General features: G+C 36.6%; 1 protein-coding gene across 1 annotated transcript in view; it reads left to right on the top strand.

Moving 5' to 3' along the window:
• The first annotated feature begins 797 nt into the window (after positions 1–797).
• Positions 798–11,707, top strand: part of LOC125861716 (nuclear pore complex protein NUP107) — a 34,129-nt gene continuing 23,219 nt past the window's right edge. The window contains exons 1-3 of the mRNA XM_049541575.1: positions 798–993; positions 6,542–6,873; positions 8,081–8,150. Coding sequence (XP_049397532.1) covers positions 914–993; positions 6,542–6,873; positions 8,081–8,150 — 482 coding nt within the window. The 5' untranslated portion in view covers positions 798–913. The remainder of the gene's footprint in view (positions 994–6,541; positions 6,874–8,080; positions 8,151–11,707) is intronic.

Genomic DNA, 11,707 nt, shown 5'->3' with positions numbered 1-11,707 from the left:
CAATGATCAAACTAACTTAAGACTAATAAAAATAAATGATCTCTAAGAACAACATTCTCCATAAGATGAGCAACAATTAAAGGTCCAAGAAAGACACCTCTAATGTCTCAAACATTTACCTCAAAAGCAACCAAATTCTTTTTTTCTACAGGAAACAAGAACCTAAAACAGGGCAAAACATTAAAATGCAAACATTAAAGAGCCATCAATCACACATAGAAGAAGATAAGAACAACTCCACATAGATAACAAACAAAAAACAATAGAAGAATCAATGAAAGCACACAAATCTTGTGTAAAAGACCCACATTTTTTTCCCCAAGAAAATCCTACCAAGCAAAATCGTTAAACCCACAAACTTCCATATGCTAAAAACAAAGAAGGCCTAATAAAACCCAATGAAATTTCAATCTTTACCATCTCAAAACCCTAACAATGAAAGAAAAGAAAAGAGTGTTACTTTGAGGTAGAAGAAGACCAAGACGAAGGTATTGGAAGTCACCAACAATATTTTCGCAACAATGTCGTCTCTCTCTGCTTACAAGCTGTTGCAAGGAAGAAAAAGAAATACAATTGAAAGTGGGCTTCAAGCTGCTGTTGCAAGAAAGAAAAAGAAAGACAATTGGAATGAGTTTATTTGAATGTTTTTAAAAGTTTAGAAATTTTAAATATTACACTTTAATCCCTAATTATCTTAATCACTAATTAAGAAGAGGTTTGACTTGGTCAATTTTTTTTTGTCACCAATTTTAATTTTAAGACTTTTTTGTCACCCTCACCTCAATTAACTCGAACAACCCATTCTTCAGTCTTCCCACAGTCCCACACAGTTTGATAAAACCCTTCCCGCTCTTAAACCTCCGGTGCTTTACCTTTCGCCTTCCGGTGCCGTCAAATCTTTGATATTCTGAAGATGGAGATTGACGAGGGCACGTCTCCTAGCTATTTCGACCCAGAAAATCTTAGCACAAGAGAGCGATTTCGTCGATACGGGTATCTGTTTCAGCAATTTTCACTTTCCCCATTTCGATGTTTTATTGCATTTATATAGATTGTAATTGACACAAACTAGTTGAAATCCAAGTTAAGTTGTCACACTTACACCTGCTTCCATTTTTGCTAGGTTAGAGGCTCACAAGTGTGAGGGAGGTTCAGCAAACCTGTAGTTTTAGAGAACCCTTAACTTATTTAGTATTGGAATGTGATAATTGGTTTACCTGACCTAAACTATTTTGGGATTGATTGATTGATTGATGACTGTCAATTGATGTAGGCTTAGCTTCTGCATAGCTATTCGTGCATTGTATGCGTGAAGTAGGAAGTTCTGAACCTAATGGAGGAGCTTGATGTGTTCGTATTATGAGGCCCGATGCTTATTCATTCATTGTGGTATTTGATTTTCAGCTCATAACACTGAGAGGTGTGGTGGGACTGTTGAAATCTCTTCATCTTTGATTAGAGGTCTCAAATTTTGAGTCCTGAAATCGAAGAACCTTTTGATGAGGAGTGACCCCCTAGTCCTACCATACGCGAAATCGGTAGCAAAAAGAAAGAAAGAGAGAAGATCTTTCTTGGAGAACTCACAGTTAGTCTTGTGGAAAAAGAGAGTGGGGAGGGCTAGAAAGGCATAGTTCTTGCTAGAGCTAGATTTAGAATTTTTACTCAGTTAATATGAAGTACCATTGCACCTACTATTCTTGTGTGATAATGAATGTGGAATTAGTAAAAATATATGTATTTTAAAGAAAACATTCAATTATATGGATGATCCAATTGGCAACAACGGGACGATGCGTGCATAGTCATATATATAATGCCTTAGGTTGACACTTGTTTCTGGTATGGCTTCAGGTCTTAGTTCTGTATTTGTTCACCTTTCCTAGTTCTTTCTAAAGCTTTCAAGTCTGTCTGCCTCTCCATAACTTTGAACCAATTTTCGGACATCAAATGACTATCTTTTTATTAGATGAAGTAAGGGGACACTAAATTAACTATCAGTCTTTTGGGTCTATTAACCTTACTAGACCTTTGACAGAAGATGCAGTGCACACCTAAGTGAAAGAAATCTTTAGCATAGAGACATTTGGATGTACCAATTGAGCATGCTAGTGAGGAGGAGAAAATTGGCAAAGGATTGGTAGAGGGTGTGCACCTTCAATGTTGTGAACATGCTAAAACCTAAGAACTACTTGACTATTGTTTTGAGAATTCTTATAGTAGATAGGTTTATAATGAATGTTAAACCCACACCCAAGGGTTTGAGCGAGTGATCAATAAAGTGAGTTGAGAACCAGATTCAAATCTTTGCGAAACAAAAATGCTAAGTGAATTCTTCTTATCTGTCCAATGCTTGGGGATAGAGTTATCCGATATATGCTGGTGGGAGATAACATGACCTTGTGGAATTAGGACAGAGGTGTGAGGAATATGAATAAAATAGGAATATTAGTAGATGAAGAGCTTAGGGAGAAAGTAGTGGGGGTTAGGAAGGCAACAATAGGATGATGGCGATTAAGTTTGCCATTGGAGGGTTTACTTTAAACATTATCAATGCATATGCACTGCAATCGGGCTCGAACAAAGAGGATAAGAAGAGCTTTTAGGAGGTTTTGGATGAGGTGGTGAGAGGTATACCAAGATTTTTGTCAGAGGAGATTTTAATGGGCATATTGGGCCATCCCTGAGGGGTTATGATGATGCGCATGGAGTTACACTTTTGGATTTCATAAGAGCCTTTGGGTTGTTGGTAGCCAATTCGAGTTTCTCAAAGGAGGATCACTTTGTTACCGTTCATTTTTCGGTGGCCAAGATTTAGATAAACTTTTTGCTCTTTAGGAAGGGCAATAAAGGTCTTTGTAAAGACTCTAAGGTTATCGTAAGTGAGAATCTTTCGACCCAACATAAGCTCTTGGTGATGGATTTAGAGCTCAAGAAAGAGAGGAAGAAGAGGGTCATGGATGACCATCCGAGAATCAAATGAGGCAGCTTGACTATGGCCAGTTCCCAAGAGATAGGAGAGAAGTTGGGGGAGTAGTAGGGATGTGGACAATATATGGGATAAAATTGCCAGTTACATTAGGAAGACAACTAGAAAGGTGTTGGGTGTCTTGAGAGGCCGATCTGGTAGGCATAGAGGGGACTGATGGGGGAATGTAGAAGTACAAGGGAAGGTGGAGATGAGGAAGGTGGCTTACGCGAAGTTGGTGAGGACCGGGGAGTAAGGACAAGGATGAGAATATGGAGAAGTATAAAATGGCTAGGAAGTAGGTGAAGTTAGTGATTGCGGCGACAAAAATAGCAGCCCTCGAGTGCTTGTACGCAGAATTAAAGGACAAAAGTAGGGATGAAAAGTTATACAGACTAGTCAAATCTAGAGATAGGAAGGCCCGTGACCTTGATCAAGTGAAGTGCATCAAGAATGTGGATGACGGAGTACTAGTGGAGGAGGTACTCACTAGTAGGAGATGACAACCATACTTCCATAAACTCTTGAATGAAGATCGGGACAAAAACATTGTGTTGGGGATTTGGAGCACATCTAAAGGCGTTGCTATTATGGGTATTGTAGGCATATGAAGGTTGAGGAGGTTAAGGGTGTTATTCAGAAGCAGGGGCGGACCCATGTAGTGTGTTATGGGTGCTCGAGCACCCATTGATCTCAGCTCAAACTATATATATTTAAGTAGGAAAATACCAAAATTACTATATAAAGAATGGCAAAGACCCATGTAACAATAAAGCCTAATAGGTGATCTAGTTTAGAGGCTGTGAAATTAAAGCTTTTTTAAGTCACATTTTAGGAAGACAGGTGAGATCGATCCTCCATCAAAACACTTTTCTTTAGCGGAATAATTTTCTCATTTTTTACTCTTTTACTTTGTTTTTCTAACATTCTATTTGTAGTTGTAAAAGTATATTGCTTGTATTTTTTTTAACCAATCCAAAGAATATTGCATTAAATTGAAAAACTAGCGCTCCTATTTTACTTTTATAGGAAAATTAGCTTGCAATTACGATCTTTGGTTGATACAATTTTGCATTAAAAATAACGAGCACCCATAGCCATAAAATCTTAGATTCACCACAGATCAGAAGATGCATAGGGGTAGAGCGACTGGGCCAAGCGAGATTCTGGTGGAACTTTGGAAGAGTACAGGCGAGGTAGGTATGGAGTGGCTAACTGAGTTGTTTAATGTTGTTTTCAAGATGATGAAGATGCCTGAAGCATGGAGATGGAGTACTATGATTTCGTTGTACAAGAATAAGGGTGACATTCAGAATTGCAACAACTATAGGGATATCAAATTGCTAAGCCACACTATGAAGGTTTGAGAGAAGGTGGCAGAGATGAGAGCGAGGAAGATTGTGACTATCTTCGAGAACCAATTCGGATTTATGCCAGAACGTTCGACTACCAAAGTTATTCATCTTGTAAGAAGGTCGATGGAGCAGTATAGGGAGAGGAAGGACTTACACATAGTGTTCATCGACCAAAGGCTTATGGCAAAGTCTTTGGAGAGGTTCTATGAATGTGCTTGAAGGATAAAGGTGTACCTATAGCGTACACTAGGTTGATTAAGGACATGTATGATGGAGTCAAGACACGAGTATGGACAATAGGAGGAGACTCAGAGCATTTTTCTGTGTTAATGGGGTTGCACCAAGGTTCAACCCTTAGCCCATTTTTATTTGCCTTAGTGATGGATGTATTGGCGTGACATATTCAAGGTGAGGTACTATGCCTGTATGTTATTTGCAGATGATATAGTTTTGATTGACGAGATTCGCAACAGAGTTAACATTAAGAGGTTAGAGACAAACCTTGAAGTCTAAATGGTTCAGGTTGAGGGATTGAGCAGGACCAAGACTGAATTCTTGGAGTGCAAGTTCGGTGAGATGACACATGAAACTGATGTGGAGGTGAGGCTTGACATGCAGGTCATCCAAAAGAGAGGTAGCTTCAAGTATCTTAGTTCGATTTTCCAAAGAAATAGAAAGATTGACGAGGATGTCACTCACCGTATTGGTGCAGAGCGGATGAAATGGAAGCTTGCATCCAGAGTCTTGTGTGATTAGAAGGTGCCACCTAGACTTAAAGACAAGTTCTATAGAGTGGTAGTTAGACTAGCTATGTTGTATGGTGCTAAGTGTTGGCCAGTCAAGAATTCTCACAGTCAGACGATGAAAGTGGCGGAGATGAGGATGTTGCGATAGATGTGCAAGTATACTAGGATAGATAGAATTTAAAATTAAGATATCCGAGAGAAGTTGGGGGTGACTTTGGCAGAAGACAAGATGCGGGAAACAAAGTTGAGATGGTTCGTGCTTGTGATGAGGAGATGCTCAAATGCCCCAATGCGGAGGTGTGAAAGGTTGATTATGGATGGATTCAAGAGAGACAGAGGTAGACCAAAGAAGTACTGGGGAGAGATGATTAGATAGGACATGACAGAGTTGCGGCTTACCGACATGGCCTTAGATAAGAAGGTGTGGAGGACACGAATTAGGGTAGACGATTAGTAGGTAGGAGTGCGTCCATACTAGTCGCTAGGAGTCCTTTCTTGTTGCCCTTACTAGTAGTAGTCATAGACTACTCTTGTAGTTTCTTGTTCTTCGATTTTTGTGACTATCTATGATTTCATGTAGTTTGATTGTAGTATTATTTTGTTGTAGCACTGTTCTGTTACTATCTGTTGTTTTAGACTTGAGGGTACCATATTAGGTGAGGGCTCTGCTTAGCAGTATCAAGAAGATAAATGCAATTTTTATAGAAAGAAGTTTTTTAGACTTATAAGTCATATCTTTTTTAAGAAGTGGTACTTTAGGTGTGTTTTTTTGACATCCTTCTAGGATTCTACTTAAGAAATTTATGTATTTTTGGTGTTCTCTCGGAGGTAAGGTCTCACCCCCCTCCTTTGTACTTTGATGAAGAAATGGAATAAACAAAGTATGGATTCAAAAAAAAAACTATTTATTATCTATTGTACTTCCATTATGTCTTTTCCTAGACTGTTTTTGCCTTGAACCGGGGGTCTTTTGGAAACAACCTCTCTACCTTACCTCTGATGTAGAGGTGAAGTCCGCGTACTTTCTACCCTCCCCAATCCACACTATGTTAGGCTACATTGGGTATGTTGTTGTTGCCTTTGGGCTGTGCTGGTCGGAGGTAACAAGTACTCTGTGGAATTAGTTGAGGTGCGCGCAAGCTGGCCCGCCGCCCGTATGCCATGGTTATAAAGAAAAACACTGAACTTCCTAACAAAACATTGGAGAAAGATAACTGAACTAATACAATTGGATACTCCTATTGGTTTATAAGAGAATGTGGATTTGTGTATAGTGGACCTGGAGCGGTTATTTTGCTGAAAGTATTTAGACTGTGGTGGTTAAAGGTCTCTTGCTTATATGTTTGTAGCAACTATATGCTGGTTCATTGCATTGAATGGTTTTAATGAGCTAGACATATATTCTTAATGTGTGTATGTTTTTTTTTCCTTTTAAAAAGTTCATACTGGCACTAAAGCATCGGTACCATGAGCAGGAAAAGGAGTTCAGGCTCAAGCCTATCTCCTCATCGGGAAAGATCTGCTGCTAGGATCAGTGAAAACAGATTGAATGGTGCACTTTTTATGGAGAATATCAAACAAGAAGTTGAAAGTATCGATGCTGATCTATCACCTTCTGGAATACAAACTGCTTCTAGGAGGAGACCCTCTCTTGATAGCCATGGGATATCAGATACAGATACTGATTTGATTCGTCGAGGTGGAAGCCTTTCCCTTAGAACTTGCAAGGAGGAGCATGATGCATCACAAGACAGTGGAGACTCAACATTTACTTTATTTGCCTCCCTACTGGATTCAGCTCTTCAAGGTGCTTATTATATGATTGTTTTAAACTAGTTATAGACTTATTTACGGTGGAGCGCAAGGTCACAATTCTTTAATCAACAGAAAGAAAATGCTTGGGTTGTTGCTTATTATGTAGCTTACATTTTGAAATTACCCTCCCCCCCCCACACACACACCCACCCACACACACACACACAAAAAAAAAAAAATCAAATAAGTAAAAGGAACTGCAGTGATGCCTTGAATTATGATGTTTTGAGAGTAGAGAACCTGGAATATATTTTAAATAATCTTGTGAAGAGCTGAATCATATTGTCATATCAACTTGAATATTGTGTTTAGACATCTGACAGATTCACAATTGAAATATAATAATAATAGACCTTTTCCCCATGGACAAATAGAAAATAATGGACTTTCCATATTGATCGAGTTTTTCTTCTTTTAATATTTGCAAAAAAGTTTCTTGTGATTCTAATTTTTTAAAATTATTAGTCTATTAGGATTGTTTGGGATTGAAGTGTAGTGGATTAATTGATTAATTGATTCTTTTAGGACTAAAAAGGAATTTCTCGTCTTGAATATCTAAGTGCAGTTTGAGAAGTAAAGAGGCATGATATATATTTGTAAGCTCTGTATATTGATTTGTGTAATTAACTTGTGTTCCTTTAGCTTCCTTTAGGATTTTCTGCATGCTCATTATTTAAATTCATAGACTAAAGTACTAATTTAGTGATTTTCTTACTGTGCGCTTATGGTTTCTTTTCTGATGAAATCTCATATCCAAGACGTCTACATGTTTTCTTGTAACTTACACAGATCTGATGTTAAAGTTGACATTTCAATCTCTTAAATCCTTATGTTAATGGATTCAATACGAAACTGAGAGAGAGCCAGAAAAAAATTCCTGGAATTATTTCTGTTAAGACATACTCTTCTTTATTTGGCATGGATCATGCATGTGGAATAAAGAAAGTTTGGTGTTTTCAAAAATCAAACTTCAAATAGTTTGGTTCACACACTTGTTTACAGATAGGACATGTTAGGATTGCTAGATCTTATATACGGCCTGAATTGGGCTTTGGAAAGACTTGAACTGTAGATATATGGACATTATGCACCGTAGATTAATTTATCAGTCTTTAAGGAGAAAATTTTCTTAGTATGCCATGAATGAAGAACTATGTTATAGAATTTGATGCAATTGTTTCTGTTTCAATTTGCTGTAGGGTTAATTTCTATCCCTGATTTGATATTACATTTTGAGAATTGTTGCCGTGAAGTCTCAGAGTCAATTAGGTACGTATGTTGCTCTTTTGTAGTGCATTCTATCCCAAATTGAATATCTCTATTTGACTCTTTTTATCTTTTAGTGAGAGCTGACAATTTGTTTTGTATATTGTTGACTGGTTAAAATACGAGTTTCCAGAAATTACCTTTGATTCTATAGGAATAAGAAATAGACGAGTTAATAAATGAAAAAAGAAGAAAAAGAAAGAAAAGGAAAGAGATGAATTGTTGAGAGATCGTAAAGTGCTGCTCTGGATTTTTGTTGGAATAAGGCTACAAGGACAGGTGGACATTCAATTCATCTGAAATGTATGGTAGAATATGCTTTTGATTATGGCTTTGTTTGTTAGTTTTGTAGTTACTTCCAGTGCACCTTTTTTGATCCAAAAATACTCAAGTATCATCAATTACATGCTTGGGTTCTTTGAAGTGATTGATAATCTCAAATTCCTGCCCCAGAAATAATTTTTAATCCTCCTTAACTTTGGTGAAAACTGGATAAACTTCTCTGAAGTTATTCCAGATTAACAAACTAAGATGTTGAAATTGGCTTGACGTTCCTTCTGCAAGATCAGACTAATAGAATCCCACAAGTAGGGGTGTACATAGGTCGGTTTGGTTTAGTTTTTCATTTACTAAACTAAACCAACTATGTTGGTTTTTTAAATCTATAAACCAAATCAAACCAACAAGAGTCGGTCTTTTGATCTCGTTCAGTTGGTTTTTTTTTCCAGAGATTTCCCCCATAGTGTCTCTGCAACACAAAATATGTACCTAATGCTTCCAAATATTTCTTTTGTCCTAGTAACATACAATAATTATATGGCGCTTTAAAGAAAATAAAAAAAATGTGAAATAAGTCACGTCGTTATACTAAAATATAGTGTTACCAACAATAAAGATAATGAAAACCCATAAGACAAGTATTATTAATAAGAGATACTGAAAATGAACAAGGTTTTATTTGGGCTTTATTTGAGTTACTAGATGTTTATGGACTATAATTCTATAAATCCTTCTTGTACCATCAAACTTTTAAGTTCAAACTTGAAATAATATGCTAAGAATATGAATTATGAAAAAGTTCAACAAATACTTAAAAATTACATATTATAAATATTTCAAAGTATAAAATGTTTATGAAATTTGTATAAATATAATGTCGGTTTGACAATATGGAAGGAGAGGAACCTTAGTGTCTTTGAGAATATGGAGAATACTATAGAACAAGTCAAAATGAATTGTATTTTGACTTTATGTTTTTGGTGTAACCAGTTATACTCTAATGATACTGTCTCTATCATTGATGTCTTAGACTCATTATAAGGATAGGATAGTAGATTTTGAGTTCTTTTGTAAATATGGTTTCAGTACAAGGGTTGTACTGTGTTACAGAAATAGAAACAATTACCTATGTCAAAAAAAATAATATAATGTTGGTTCGGTTCGGTTTGATTTTTTAAAGTAAAAATAGAACCAAACCAAACCAGTTATGGTCGGGTTTTTGCTTAAAACACCAAGCCAAGTCAAACCAAACCACTAATAGGTTTGATTTGGTTTATTGGTTTGGTGCGGTTTGACGATTTTCCACCCCTACACTTAAGTGTGTTTTTTATCCAAAAATTTATCCAAAAATACACAAGTATCAATAATTACATGCTTGGGTTCTTTGAAGTGATTGACAATCTCAAATCTTGTTGCAGAAATATTTTGAATCTTCTTTAACTTGGAAAAACTGGATAAACTTCTCTCCGACTTTATCCAGATTCACAAACTCAGATTTCAAAATTATCACCTATACTGAATTTGTTCTTTATCAAAAAAAAAACTCAGATCTCAAAATTAGGTTGACATTCCTCCCAGAAGATCAGAACAAGGCCTCATTTGTTTGCACTCAATGGAGGTCTGAATCTAATGTTCAGACCTTAGGCCATTAAGTGCATTTATTTACATTAAGATTTAAGCACTTATTTTGTCTGTATAAGTCTTGACCATTAAGAGTTTGAACAAGTCTTAATATCATTAAGAATTATTTTTGTGTGGATAATTTTTCACCACCATCTATCTACAATGTACAATCACTAGCCACCACCACTAACTACCTATGTCATGACAACCACTACCACCACCATTGTCAACCATGTCGCCAACCACCTCTACCATCACAACCCCCACTCCTGCCAACCACGTTATTACTATCAGTCTCTACCACACCTACCATCTCCATCATTATAATTATATTCATTGTCACCGCTACCGCCGCTATCAACCACTACCATCACTACAACCAATCTCAACTACTAACCACCTCCACCATCACAATTAGCACTAATGCATTGTCAACCACCACACATTCTTCCGCCATCACCATCAACATTGCCAGCTACTAACATAGCTTCTCCATCACAACCATCATCACCACTATCAATTGCCACCATCACACAGTCATTACAACACCAACCGTCTCCACAATCACAACTATCACCGCCACAATTACTAGCTATTAACATCAACCATTACCGCTGCTATAAACTATCCCCATCATTAGCGACCATGAATGTTTCAGTTTTTTAATCAAATAATAATTTTATTTTATTAAATTTATGTTTTTATAAAAAAGATTTAAAATTTGAATTGTATATTTATTATGTTTACAAATAAATAAATTATGGACATTCAGATGTTGGATTGGAAACATACAATCTTAATCATTCAGTGTTTAGATCTAGAGACTATCTTAATCATTCAGATATGCATTCAAATCCAGACGTCTTAATCTTAATGAAAACAAATGAGGCCTAAGAGAGTCCCCAAAATCTTAGACTAGTTTTTCCATTTTGGTCCAAAGGGCTCTTTGTCAACCTTCTTGTTTTTCTTCTCTTGATGCATCCTTTTTGCAATCATTTAAATCTGCTGTGGTTTGGAGTCTCATTGTTACTCTTTCAAGATGATTTTTCAACTCTTACACTTCTCCTGTAGTCTAAAAAAAGGAGAAAAAAAGGACATTTCGTTAAAACCCAGACTGTAGATACTCCTGATTTGCTTGTTCCTGAATGTGTCTCCGGCCAATTGAGTTGGAGGTCCCCAAACTGTTTCTGAATTAGCAATTAGTCTTCCTTTGTTTTATTTGGTTCCAGTAAATCCTTTGCATCTCAGTGTATCAATCTGCCCTTGTTGGCAAGCAAGGGTAATAGAAATATGTTCTCCGACTAGAAGCAGAGAAACTTCTCTCCGTAGTAAATGTCATACAAAGACCTTAATTGACAGTAAGTCCCTTTCAAGTTTTCCTTTCCTCCTTTCCCACACAATTGTCTAACTCACTATACAGTATCACCTGCAACTGCTGTTGTGAAGAGGATTTTCCTCCTCTAGTAAAATAATGGTTCATTCTCTCCGTTCTCTAGAGAAAGTTATTTTTATAATAAAGATAAGGACCTAGAGTTTTTGAGAATAGGGAGAGTAGTATGCAACAAGTTAAGCTGAATTGCATTGACTCTCTATTTTTGGTGTGGTCAAATTTACTCTAATGATACTGTCTCTATCATTGATGTCTTAGACTCATTATA

The sequence above is a fragment of the Solanum stenotomum genome, chromosome 4 (genome assembly GCF_019186545.1).
Source record: "Solanum stenotomum isolate F172 chromosome 4, ASM1918654v1, whole genome shotgun sequence".
Lineage (NCBI taxonomy): Eukaryota > Viridiplantae > Streptophyta > Magnoliopsida > Solanales > Solanaceae > Solanum > Solanum stenotomum.
Note: the sequence above shows the minus strand (reverse complement) of the source record. Positions and strands in the feature narration are given on the sequence as shown.